Source organism: Schistocerca americana, chromosome X (genome assembly GCF_021461395.2).
Source record: "Schistocerca americana isolate TAMUIC-IGC-003095 chromosome X, iqSchAmer2.1, whole genome shotgun sequence".
Taxonomy (NCBI): Eukaryota; Metazoa; Arthropoda; class Insecta; order Orthoptera; family Acrididae; genus Schistocerca; species Schistocerca americana.
Window position 1 is genome coordinate 184939571 of NC_060130.1, and position 14144 is coordinate 184953714.

Consider the following 14144-nt stretch of genomic DNA (forward strand, 5'->3'; position numbering starts at 1 on the left):
GATCCAATGTGGATCCCCCCTGTGGGTCCGGGGGTTAAAGTAGGCCCGAGGTATTCCTGTCTGTCGTAAGAAGTGACTAAAAGGAGTCTCTCATGTTTCGGCCTTATGTGATGGTCCCCTGTAGGGTTTGACCTCCTTTCCTCCAAATTTTTCTGAAGAGCGAGCCAATTGGGGAAGGGTGCCTTACATGGTGCATCATGTCCATCATGCGCTGAGACCTCTCGCATCCTTTGTCAATGTGGATCTGAACTTCCACCCATTCTTCAGCTATTGGATGGGATCACCCTCCTGGGTGCATTTTCCTCCATCCACTATGCAGTATCGTTTTCTGTGCTGACGTTGCTAATGGACTTCTTTGCACCTGATATCCAGTACGGTAGCCAGTCCATTGTGGTCCCCCCCCCCCCCCCCTCCCACGCACCCTGTTGGTTGGTTGTAGCCCCCTGACCATGCAGGGATCGCCAGCCAGCCTGCCAGGTGGCCTTTGCTGCGGCCGGGTGGCACCTGTGGGAGGTCCCCTGGTCGGCATCTCTTGCTGGTGGTCAAACTTCAGCAGTCACTAAGTGATCAATGTCTATCTTCAGTGCTAAGAGAAATGACCCCATATCGTCGTCCCCCCCCTCGCACCTCCCCCGGCCACACCATGGGAGGAACGCCAGGCTAAGGATAGCAGCGAAGCTTATTCACCCTGGTACCTCGTATGTACAAGAGTTGATGGGGAGTCTTTCTTGTCAATGAAACCTCAGTTTTTTGTGGAGCATTAGGGGATAAGTTTGGGGAGGTGGAGGGCTTGTCCAAAATGCGGTCAGGGTCGGTCTTGATCAAAACAGCATTCTCTGGCCAGTCATGGGCACTGCTCACATGTGACAAGCTGGGGGATGTTTCTGTTTCAATCACACCCCATACGAGCTTAAATATGGTCCAGGGTATCATATTTCACAGGGACCTTCTTTTGCAGTCTGAGGATGAGCTGTGCGCCAGTTTAGAGTGGTGAGGTGTCCATTTCGTCCGGTGCGTCCAACGGGGTCCGAGGGATAATCAGGTTGCCACCGGTGCCTTCACCTTGGCCTTCGAGGGTGGCACATTACCCAAGAAGGTCAAGGTGACGATCTACCGCTGTGACGTAAAGCCATATATCCCTCCCCTGATGCAGTGCTTTAAGTGCTGGAAGTTCGACCATATGTCTTCTCGCTGTACTTCCAGCGTCACCTGTCGGGGATTGTGGACATCGTTCACATCCTGATACTCCCTGGGCCCCGCCTCCCATCTGTGTCAACTGCTCACCAGACTATGGGATTCTCCAGAAAGAAAGAAAAATAATGGAATACAAGACCCTGGACCAATTGACCTACACTGAGGCATATGACATCAACCTATGCCACCGCTACGACGACGTTCCTACCATCTTCTGTTCTGCCGCATACAGTTGGCTCTCGGAGCCGTCAGACTCCATCTGTCCCCTTGATGGTGGGGGGCACTTCCCTCCCTGCTGCTCCTGCACAACCTACTTAAGGAGCAACACCCCCCCCCCCCCCCCCCAACCATCGGGGATGTCAGTCTTGTCACAGTGTATCAGTGTCTGGCAGTTGCATGTGATGCAAGTGCAAGCCTGTCTCACATTTCAACAAGTCTTTTAATTCGTCATTGTCGTTTTGCACTGCCACGTGCTCAATGACATGCACTGGTGTGAAAATGCTTTCCGTTCTAGACAGTTTCGCAGCAATGTAAGCCAGTGGCTGATGGTCTGTATGCTTATCCATCCACCGTGAATCTCAAGTATCTGACTGCTTCATAGCCTGCTAAAAGTTTTGTGTAAAATAGTGGCCAAGAGGACTGCATCTCTGTGATCATCTTGAAAGGGGGGGAGGAAGGTCTGCTTACATTCTGTTGTAGTATGGCACCACCAGCACAGTTTGAGGCATCTGAGAAAATCACGGGTGGGACACTTGCAATCAGATGCATAACAAGAGTGTCTCACAGGCTACAGTTGCCATCCGTAGTTTGTCAGTCCAAGTGACAACATGTGGAACCACAGGCTTCAGGGCTGGGAGATACGGCACGGAGTGGTGCCTGGGCTTTGGATAAAAACAGTAAAAGCTTATCATCCCCAAGCACCGTCACACTTTGTACACTCTCTCCGAGTTCTGGTATGTTGTAAGTGCTACAATGTGCCTACCTACTGGATACATACTGCTCATGCAAACCCAAAATCCTCACTTTGTTACTACTGATGGTGCTATTGGCTGGATTTACGAGGATTCCGTAGTCATCAAACATTCATAAAACTGTGTGTAGCTATCTACCGTGTTCATAGATTAACAATATCACCAACACATCATCAGTTTATGCAAAGCGTAAATTCATCAGTAGAGTATTGAAAGGTCTGTGCCATGTTTCATGGGTAGTACAGTGTGTACGGAAATTCAGATAGTCCAAAGGGCACAGTTATTGCAATTTCATGGGTACCTCTGTTGCCACAGATATTCAGTTATAGGCTTTTGTGAGGTCCAACTTTGCTGTCTCACAGCTTTACTCCTGCCAGTACCTCATCTCCTACCTTCCAAACATTACAGAAGCTCTCCTGCAAAGCTTGGAGTACTAGCACTCTTGAAAGAAACGACAATGTGGAGGCATGAAGTGAAGTTTGGAAGGTAGAAGATGAGGTATTGGTGGAAGTGTAGCTGTGAGGATGGGTTGTGAGTCATGCTCGTGTAGCTCAGACAGAAGAGCGCTTGCCCACAAAAGACAAAGGTCCCAAGTTCAAGTCTCATTTCAATACACAGTTTTAATCTGCCAGGAAGTTTCAATAAATGAATTATTTGGAAAAGTTTTTAATTAGTTCTCAGTAAATGGCCTGTCACTTAACTTAGACAAAACACAGTTCACTCAGTTTTGACCAAGGCAGGATATATTATAGTCACTAACAGGAAAGTGTGGAGGAAAAGAAATATGTAAAACTGAATGTTCAGTATTCCGGGAAGTGCATATTGATTGGAGCTGGAATTGGAAATCATTTGTAATAGCTCTTTGTGACACTATGTTCAGCAACATATGTTCTTCATGTAATTATTGATTTTGGTGACGGAAGAATGAGAAAGGTGGCTCGCAGTGATTGACAGTTAACAAAAAATAGTTAGAAACAAAATAAAATTGTTTTCATTTAACACTTCCTACTTCATAGAGGAATTTTTGTGTAGATAATTTCTGTGTGTGGTTAAATACATGTATTGCGCATATTACAGATTAAGATTAAAGTAAAATACCAGTTATGTAAATGGTCAGCTTGTAATCAAAAACTGCAAAGAGCAAATGTGTCTTATCTGTAAACCTACTGATGCATTCCACATTGCAGCAGGTTGTGGCATATGCGATACATGGAACATGCAACTTTGTCTGCTCTCCAATGGATGTGACAGAGGTAGACTCCACAGAAAAGCCTCACTGTAGAGTTAGGAGATTGTATGTTGATGAAAGAAAGAGTAACTAATAATTGCAACATGTTGCAATCAGTGGGGGGAGGGGGGGCTGGTGGAGGTGCACCTTCTTCTCGTTACTCCACTGTGATGAAATAGGTGGGGTGATCTGTAGGACTTTGTCCAGTGGCCCATGGCTCTCTCTTCTAGCGAGAGAGGGATTCGATGAAACCACATGTCCTCCTCCTCTCCCCCCCCCCCCCCCCCCCCACATCATTCTAAGTGGCAAGCACCTTAGGGAGCTCAGCATTCGTCTGCTGAGTATGTGCTTGGTGAACTCAGCTTACCTGATCTGGGGCAGGTGAGCACTGCCAGTCCTCTCTGTACCCCCGTAACTTCTGGATACGCTTCAGCAACCCCCGTGTGGCACGGCAGTGGAATGTTGTGCATCAAGGAAGGGGGAATCTTGGCTTAACTATTCAGATTGGGAGACTGGTAAAAGCATCTGTTAAAAAAAATCATGACTCTTGAGGTATGTTGCACTCCAATAAGAGGCATAGCTTTTGAGGCAGAACAGTCAGCTGGCAACCTCTGGGGAAACTGCCACACCTGATTTTTATAAGTCGTACACGGGCAAGTGGGACTCCATCTAGGTAAACACTTACTTCTCTAGCTTATCTTGGCCCTCCCATGAAGCTTAAATTACTTTTTCGTGCTCCGAGCAGTTTGACTTGTCCATTGGGCTATACTAACATTCAGACGCCAAAGAGATCATGAATGGCTGGTCCAGTTGCAACGACTGTAAATGTAAGAGAAAGTAATAATAGTAATGGACCACATCCTGTAGTAGATATTGAATTTATTGCTGTGAAAGTGTAGAAGGTTTATTTGAAAAATTGTCGCCTTTCTAAATCCTTAAAGCTGTAGAGGGACTCGGAGGACAGTGTACATCCATCAAGAATCTGCACATTGGGACATTTCTGATCGAGACACTGAAGGCTACCCAAGTGAACAGGTTGTTAAATGCTAAACAACTTGGAGAATACACTATCAATGGTGAGCAGCACACTGGGCTAAATTGTTGTAAAGGGGTTGTGAGGTGCGAGACATTAGGGATATCAATGCTGTGGAACTCCCACAGGAATGGGAAGGTGAACTTGTCAGTAAAGTACAGAATTTCATTAAAATGGCTGATGGTGAGCTTCAGCAGTCAGCTTCTTTTATCCCAACTTCCAATCTACTGAAGTTGCCTAAGTATATTGTGGCAAGCTTTCTCACCTTAAAGTTACGCCCCGTGCATTGCTTTAGGTGTCAATGCTTCGATCACACTACCTTGGGTTTTAATGGGCAGAATACGTGTAGAAGATGGAGCTTCACTACCAACAAACCAGGTCTTCATTGTGCTGCCTCATCCATATGTGTCAATTGTTCTTAAGCCCATCCAGTTTGGAGCAAGAATGCTATCTTTGCATAGAGAAGAAAATACAGGAGGTTGAAGTCACCCATTGCATCTCCTATTCTGTTGGGAAGAATGCTTTTAAGGCCACACAGCCACCTAGTTTCATGAAGTCATTTGCCTCCGTGTTGAAGTCAGCCTGTACGGAAAGGTAGTGTTGGCACCCAGACTGATAGCTCAGGGATTTTCGAGGATGTCTTCGTACCTTATATGGCCCTTCTTTTCACTACTCTGTTTTAGGTATCGAGTCAATGACGTCCTCTCTGATCGCTTTGAGCAGGGCAGTGTCTCTCAAGGTGACTTTTAATTGTGACTGTCTTTGCCATTGCTTTTAATTGTAACATGTTAGTAGTTAAATGTCCTATCCTATGATATTTGTTTGTTGACAACTTCTCCGTATTTTGTTTCTCCTTGAGCTTTGCAACAAGAACTCATTAGTGGCAACTGGTGCTCTGACAGTTGGATGAATAAGCCGACGAGAGGTTTCAGTTTCCCAGCCGAGAAGTCTGTCTGAATTCTTTTTACCTGTTAGTGTTCCATTTTAAATTTGCTGTATTGAGGATGAGGGACACTATTATTAATTTTAAAGACACTGTGAGGTTTCTAGGCCTCACATTGACTCTTAAACTTGCATGTTTATCACACCTTTGGGACCTGGAAAGGTCTTCCATAAAAACACTCTATATTTTAAAATGTTTTACCCACACTTCAAAGGAACCATCCTGGCATTTGCCTGAAGTGATTTAGGGAAATCATGGAAAACCTAAATCAGGATGACCGGACACAGGTTTTGGACCATCGTCCTCCCAAATGCGAGTCCAGTGTGATAACCACTGCACCACCTTGCTCGGTCTGTATTTGTGGGAGGAGTGGCTGGCAGTGATGGCAATAAACTGTGGTTGGTGAAGCCAAGTATTAGACCATGGCATTCCTCCTGCTGGTCACTCTTTTGGAATGAAATGGCCCTTACTTGCCTCTAGTAAGCCTCACATGGCTTTTTACTCTGGCAGAAGAACCTCCATGTGTGTGATGCATGTGACTTGCAAATCATTGTATGCCACATTTTCACTGAGTGCATTTTATGTTGTGATAAACTGGCAGAAGCAGATTTAAGTGGGGATCTGTCCTCTATTAACTGATGACGAGATGAGAGCGGTGAAGGTTTTAAAGTTATGTGAAGTGTCTGGGCTGGAGATTTTAGTTTGTAGCAGAGTGGCTGGCTCATCCTCTTTATTACAGCACTTGGCTACGCAGCTATTTGCTATGCTTATTTAATTCTTTCCATTGCTTTTTCCTTTCTTAGTCTAAGTTTTAGATCTGACGTAATACTTACTTCCCATATTTATGTTTTTGTGTACATGTGTCTGCTGTGTTTTAGTATTTTTATTTGTATTTGAAGTTTTGTAATTCTGTGAATTGCATCTTATTGACACTCATATCACAACATATTTCTTTTTTTTTTTTTTTTCGCACTGCTAAGAACCTTACTGTTGTGTGCCACACCAACCATATCATCATCATCATCATCATCATCATCTCATCTGATGTGTTCAATTGATGGTGCTTATATGTTATTTTCTGTTTTAGTTAATTACTTTTGTTCTTTTTGTAATGTTCTACAGGGTCCATTTAACTGTGCACCTTTCATAACGAATGATAAGCTTGATGGCTGGATGATGGAACTTTGTTACATGTTAGTATCAGTGAAATCTTGTGGATTTGGGACAGTGCCAGATCGGTACTCCTCGGAAATTCTGGACCATCCACTAATAGAGCGTGCTTTAACATCACATCTACAAACATTTGGCTGTACAGTTGTAATGGGGACCTCTGCCACTGACATAAATCAGGTATTGTTGCTTCAATAATGCCCATAAAACCGATAACCTTATAGAAAACTTGCTGTTAGTAGTAGCTGAAGTACCACTTTGCCACACTACTTTTTATTTTGTTATTGTTTTCAGTAGCATAGATATTGTTTCAATTCAGCATGATCATCATCAGGTAGCTGAACTTACCAAATGAAGCTAAGTAGAAAAATATACAGATTTATGAGTTGAACTACTGTCTGTTGTGGTTATTTTATTTTGGTAAAGGATTGTGGTGATATTGCCTGCAGTGAGAGTAAGCCTTAAGCCCACCTCGGTGATAAATTGTTAGTGGTGAGCAACCATGAGGACTTTTACACTGAATAGTAGTTCACGTAATCCAGGCTCCAAAGGAGTGTGCTTCTGAACTGGCAGTTCTCCAGTACTGTGAACTGTTTGCATTCTGCAGTGAGCAGCTCACTAAAGTGAGCATAAAGAGAGCCACAAGTGGCTCAGTGAATTTGAAAGTGAAAGCTCAATGTAAGTAAATAAAAGCATTGGAACCATCTATGCATTCACTCAGTGACCTTACTGGCACCAGGAGGAAGTATGCATCAGAGCCATCCATGCACTCACTCAGTGGCCATACTGGCTCCAGGATGAAGGATGGCAGATAGAAGGCCAAAATACTACATTCAGTTTTCCAAAATTGATTCACGGACGAAGATCACATTATGTTACTGTCTTTCAATTGTCATGCATACACTAAAATGAAAGATACTAAGATAAATGACTACAGGATTAAAAAATCAACTAAACCCCTTGATATGTCCCTTCCCTTAGTTAAATTACATGAAACATTCACCAGGTATACCAATTAAACAGTTTACTCCTTTTTTTCAGTGCAAGACTAGAATAGAATCTTTATTGTCAAATGACATGTTATATAGAATCATTTGATTGAAACATTGGTGACTTGTCAATGAATAACTGTATGCCTACCTAAATATACCTTAAAACAAGATACATTAAAATAAAGGAAGTGCCCAGAAGCACATTACAACACAAAAAGAAAATTACGTTAGATTTCTTCCTGTTCCTTAAAATTTCCACAGTGGTTTAAAATCATTCTAAAAGTATTTTTCATGTTTGTTTCTCTAGTTTATAAATATGGACGTACTTCAAAGAGCACATATTTTCATAAAATTATTATATATGTATTCATAAAGATATTTAGATACATGGTTTACACAATATGTAGTTTATAAGTATGGACACGTATAAAAAGAACATATACCTCAATTAAAAAGGAACATAAGCATACACATAAAACATAATGTAGAAAAAACAGGAAAACGAAACAAATGTAATATCTCCTACTCATCTTCAACGTTTATAAAATCATCCACATTGTAGTAGCTAGCATTTGCTTTTTAAATATTTTTCAGTGTTTGCACCTGTGGGTTCGAGCTTGCAGTCCTTCAACTTTGAACACATTTTATTGCTAAGCTTCAAAGCCATGTAATACGGAGTATTTTCAAATAATGTTAGTCTGTGGCAAGGTAACGGGTAATCTTGCTTGTGCCTTGTTCCATAAGCATGTTTAAATGAATTTCTGTCACAAAGATGTGAGTTTTTTTAACTCGGAGAAGTGTTTCATATATAAACATGGAAGGAATTGTCAGTAAATCAAGGCTTGCAAATAAAGGTTTGCATGATTGTCTATTGTGTGTTCCAGTCATAGCTCTGATAATTCTTTTTCTGTAGCTTGAACACCCTGACGAGGCTTCTACATCTACATCTACATGACTACTCTGCAATTCATATTTAAGTGCTTGGCAGAGGGTTCGTCGAACCACAATCATACTATCTCTCTACCATTCCACTCCCGAACAGCGCGCGGGAAAAATGAACACCTAAACCTTTCTGTTCGAGCTCTGATTTCTCTTATTTTATTTTGATGATCATTCCTACCTATGTAGGTTGGGCTCAACAAAATATTTTCGCATTCGGAAGAGAAAGTTGGTGACTGAAATTTCGTAAATAGATCTCGCCGAGACGAAAAACGTCTTTGTAATGACTTCCATCCCAATCTGCGTATCACATCTGCCACACTCTCTCCCCTACTACATGATAATACAAAACGAGCTGCCCTTTTTCAACTCCCCAAAAAGTTCATGACAAGTTTTTGTTTATGGTCACTCCCAAAAATTTAACAGATTCTGCAGTTATCAGTTCTCTGCCTTCATAACTTAACTGTGTTATATGTTCAACAGTTTGTTTGGTCCTGAAGTGTACAGTTTATGTTTTTGTTAGGTTTAGTTTCATAGCATTAGTATTTATCCAATTTTCTAGTTCTTGAAGAGTCTGTTTCGTTTTCTGTGCTAATTCTTCACTGTTTTTACAGTATACTACTGCTGTCGAGTCATTTTCATACAGAGTGGGGTATCTGAAGTTACCTTACCTGGCATGTAATTTATATAATATAGAAATAGTAATGGGCCTAGTAAGGACCCCTGGGGAACACCTACTTGTATTTCCTTCCAGCTAGAGCAAGCTTTCTTGCCCTTATATTGTATAACTAGTCTCTGTTTCCTATTTTTGAGATAAGACGTGAACCAACTTAAAGATTTTTCATAGAAGCCATAAGAAGCTAATTTGAGAAGCAGCTGCGTATGGTTTACTGCATGAGATATCTTACTGAGGTCACAGAAGATACCGGATATGCTCTCCTTGTTATTGAGGCATTTGCTTATTTTAGTGATTAGTTCATTGATAGCATGCACAGTGCTTTGGCCCTTCCTAAATCGATACTGATTATTAAGAATAATGTTATGTTTTTTGTTATATTTTTCTAGTTGGTTACACACTACTCACTCAAATATTTTAGAAATAATTGGTATTATTGATACTGGGCAAAAATTTCCTATCTTCTCTCATCTGTGCTTTTTGTGGATAGGTCAAACTTCGGCATACTTCAGTCTGTCCGGAAAGCAGCCCTCATCAAACAATTGATTTATTATCTGATAGAGTTGGGATGCAGTATTATCACATCCTGCCTTTATTATTTTTGTTGGAACTTCATCCCAGCCCAAAGATTTGAGTTTTTTAGGGATTTTATAATGTTAGCCACTTCATAGCATGATACATGAGTGAATTTTAATTCTGTTGATCTGTGCCACATTATATTGGGACTTATGTGTGGAGGAAGAAGATCGTCAATTTTGTTAGAATAGAAATAGACTCGCAGGTTTTGGATGAATACAGTAACTAACTTCTGAGGAACAAAAATAAAAACTTTCTTGATGGAATGATTTCTTAAATAATCTGAGTTCTGAAAAATAAGTCAAAGCTGAATCCCTTTAAAGTCTGTAGGAATGAATTTTGTAATACTGACACTAAGTCTGACATTTCCCAAATGTAGGTGATGTGGCAAAACAGAATACTGCATCCTCTCCACACGGCAGCAAACCATTTGGCCAGCCCCACTTTATGATAATGGTGAAGAGTAGAAGAGTTGATTGTGGTAGCATATCATGCAAGCAAGGTCTCCCCAGTGTGGCTGGCTGCACTGGAACTGCTGCCTGCCATTACAACATGGCCCTAAGTAGTCATCCCGTGAAGTAACATTTCTGTTCAATTGGCTCAAACTTAGTTTTGGCGGAAGTAGGAAATAATTTGGCCAGCGCATGCTGGTCGGGGCTGTGAGCACACCTCAGAGCTGTTGCTGGCCTGGTTACCGTTGTCACCCTCTGTCGATCTGCTGATATGCTGGCCAGTTTGAATTTCCATCTCACACCAACTGAAGTACTGTCTCCGACGCATGTCGTGCGGGTTGCTGTTGGCGCCTATTGCATTTGTCGCCACAACATTTCTCAACAGAGGAAAGCCGACTTGAACTGAACTGAAGGGATACCTATAAATTTCTATGTAGAGTAGGCAAAAGAATTTGCTCATCTCTAGTTGCAGTTGTTGTAGATTACTGGAGGCGTGAAGCATTCCAAACAATTGCAAAAACATGCAAGTTATTCCCATTTTTGAAAAGGGTTGTCAAACAGATGCACACAAGTATGAACTTATTGCTGATGTCAACCTTGAAAATTTTAGTACATGTTTTATGCTTGTGTATTATGACCTTTGTGGAGACCAAAAAATCTCATGTAAGAGTCAGAATGGAGTCCACAAAATATGATCTTCAGATACTCAGCTCACTCTATTATTTTCCAAGAACCTGCAGTAGATACCAGCATCCCAGTTGATGCCATGTTCCTTTACTTCCAGCAGGCATTTGGTACAGTTCCAAGCTGTTGTGTGACACACTAAGTGTGAGTGTACAAAATATCACACCAGCTTTGTGATTAGATTGAAGGGTTCCTGGTGAATAGAGCACAGCGTGTTATTCTTAATGGATAGAATCTTTGGACATAAGAGTAGTTCCAGGCATGCCCCAAGGAAGAGTTACAGAAGAGTTACCATCACAATATATGTAAATGCTGTAGTGGATGCTGTCAAAACCTCCACGAAGCTGTTCATGGCTGGTGCTATTGTATATAGAGAAGACAGAACAGTACAGAACTGTAAGAGGGGCATTTGAAAAGTCTGTGCAAAAATAAAAACTACTTACGTGTTTGGGATAAACCTTTTTTATTTTTCGACATAGTCTCCTTTTAGACTTATACACTTTGTCCAATGCTGTTCTGATTTGTTTATCCTTTCCGAATAATGGGAATTGTCCAAGTCTGCAAAATTGCTATTAGTTGCTGCAATCATCTCCTTGTTTGAATAAAATCTTTGTCCCGTCAGCAATTTCTTAAAATTGGGGAACAAATAGTAGCCCGAGGGAGCCAAGTCTGGAGAATAAGGGGGATGTTAAACGAGTTGGAATCCTATTTCCATTAATTTTGTGACCACAACTGCTGAGGTGTGTGCTGGTGCAGTGCTGTGATGGAAAAGGACTTTTTGTGGTCCAATCGCCAGCGTTTTTCTTGCAGCTCGGTTTTCAAAGTGTCCAATAACAATGAATAATATTCCCCTGTAATAGTTTTACCCTTTTCCAGATAGTCGATGAGGATTATCCCTTGCGAATCCCAAAAGACAGTCGGCATAACCTTTCTGACCGAAGGAATGGTCTTCGCCTTTTTTGGTGCAGATTCTCCCTTGGTAACCCATTGTTTATATTGTTGTTTGGTCTCAGCGGTATAGTAATGTGTCCATGTTTCATCCACAGTGACGAAACGACACTCAGTCCTGTATATTCTTCCTGAACAGCTGCAAACCATCCTTGCAACATTTCACACGATTCCATTTTTGGTCAAGCATGAGCAATCACGGAACCCATCTTTTGGATAGCTTTCTCATCTCCAAATGTTTATGCTAAATATTATGTACCCGTTCATTCGAGATACCCACAGCACTAGCAATCTCATGCACCTTAAATCTTCTGTCATCTGTCACCATATCATGGATTTTATCAATGATTTCTGGAGTCGTAACCTCCATAGGCCGTCCAGAACGTTCAGTATCACTTGTGCCCATATGGCCACTCTGAAAATTTTGAAACCACTTATAAACTGTTCTAGTCGAAGGTGCAGAGTCACCGTAATGTTTATCAAGCTTCTCTTTAATCTTCTGAGGCGTTTTGCCTTTCCTAAAGTAATGTTTAATCACCACACGAAATTCTTTTTCGTCCATTTTTTGACAATCACTCCACTTCCTTGATGCCAAACACAAAGAAATAGGCCTATATGGCTGAAACTTGGTGTGCCTTCTTTCCAAAGATGCTACGAAGTAAACATGACCTCAAAATGCGCCGGTGGTGCCATGTCTCGGACTTTGCATGGACTTTTCAAACAGCCCTCGTAGTCAAAGGGAGAGAGACCTGCAAAAGATTGACCTATGGTGCAGGACACAGCAGTTGATCTTCGATATAGACAAGTGTTAAGTATTTCATTTAAATAGGCAAAAGGCCCATTATTGTTTGATTACACAATTGTCTTTCACTGGAGACAGTCACATCTGTTAAATATTTGAGAGATTGTATATGGAGAAGTATAAAGTGAAGCAACAATAAAAACTACTCGTAGGAAAGGCAAATACCAGACTGAGATTTATTAGAAGAATTCAACCAATATTTGAGTATCACTCTCCAATGTGGAAACCTTACCAGATCTGATTGATAAAGAAAATAGAGGCGGTCCAAAGAGGAGCAGCATATTTTGTGACAGGTTCTACATCTACATACGTATTCCACAAGCCACTGCATGGTACACCGTGGAGGGTACTTTGTACCATCACTAGTCATTTTCTTTCCTGTTCCATTTGTAAATACAGCAAGGGAAAAATGACTGTCTACATGCCTGCATACAAGCCCTAATTTCTACTATCTTATCTTTACATTCCTTACACGAAATGTACGTTGGTGGGAGTAGAGCTGTTCTGTAGTCAGCTGCAGATGCTGATTCTCTAAATTTCCTCAATAATGTTCCATGAAAAGAATGTTGTCTTCCCTCCAGAGATTCCCATTTGAGGTCCCAAACCTTCTCTGTTCTCACATGCTGATAGAACCTACCTGTAACAAATGTAGCAGCCTGCCTGTGAATTGTTTTTATGTCTTCCTTCAATCCAACCCAGAAGGGAACCTAAACACTCAAGCGGTACTCCAGAATGGGTCGCACTAGTGTTCTATATGACAACTCCTTTACAGATGAACCACGCTTTCCTAAAATTCGCCCAGTAAACTGAAGTTGACCATTAGCATTCCCTACTACAGTCCTTAGGTGCTCTTTCCATTTCTTACCTCTTTGCAGTGCTATGCGGAGATCTTTAATCGACGTGACTGTGTTGAGCAGCACAATACTAATACTGTATTTGAACATTACGGAATTGTTTTCTGCTCATCTGCATTAACTTATATTTTTCTACATTTACAGCAAGCTGCCATTCATCAAATCAAATATAAAGTTATCCCAAGTCATCTTTTATCCTCCTATAGTTACTCAATGGTGACCTCTTCCCATACTCCACAGCAGCATCAGAAAACTGTCACAGATTGCTGCTCACCCTGTCTGACAGATCATTTATGTATCTAGAGAACAAGAGTGGTCCTGTCACTCTTCCCTCAGGCACCCCTGGCAATACCCCTGTCTGTGATGATCATTCGCACCATCGAGGACAATGGACTTGATTCTATTATTTAAGAAGTCTTTGAGCCACTGTCATGTGCGGTGACCTATCATGTATGCTTGTACCTTCGTTAACAGCCTGCGCCGTCAATACAGGAGACTGTGTGATGGTGAAACGGTGCTATTTTATTACTATCTTCCTGCATGAATGATTTCTTATATGAGGAATTTAAAACTTCAGTCTTCCTTTCGTTGTCTTCTATTGTCACACCAGACTGGTCAGTGAGTCACTGGATGGAAGCCTTCAACCTGCTTAGTGATTTTATGTAGGATAAGAATTTCCTTG

The 14144-nt window shown here is 41.6% G+C and overlaps 1 protein-coding gene across 2 annotated transcripts in view; it reads left to right on the forward strand.

Annotated features, from left to right (window-relative positions):
- Positions 1-14144, forward strand: part of LOC124554908 (guanine nucleotide exchange C9orf72-like) — an 86601-nt gene that overhangs the window by 10374 nt on the left and 62083 nt on the right. Inside the window, exon 2 of one of the 2 annotated variants that reach the window (XM_047128597.1) lies at positions 6492-6719. The exons of the other annotated variant lie outside the window; for it this stretch is intronic. Coding sequence (XP_046984553.1) covers positions 6492-6719 — 228 coding nt within the window. The remainder of the gene's footprint in view (positions 1-6491; positions 6720-14144) is intronic. 2 annotated transcript variants of the gene reach the window in all.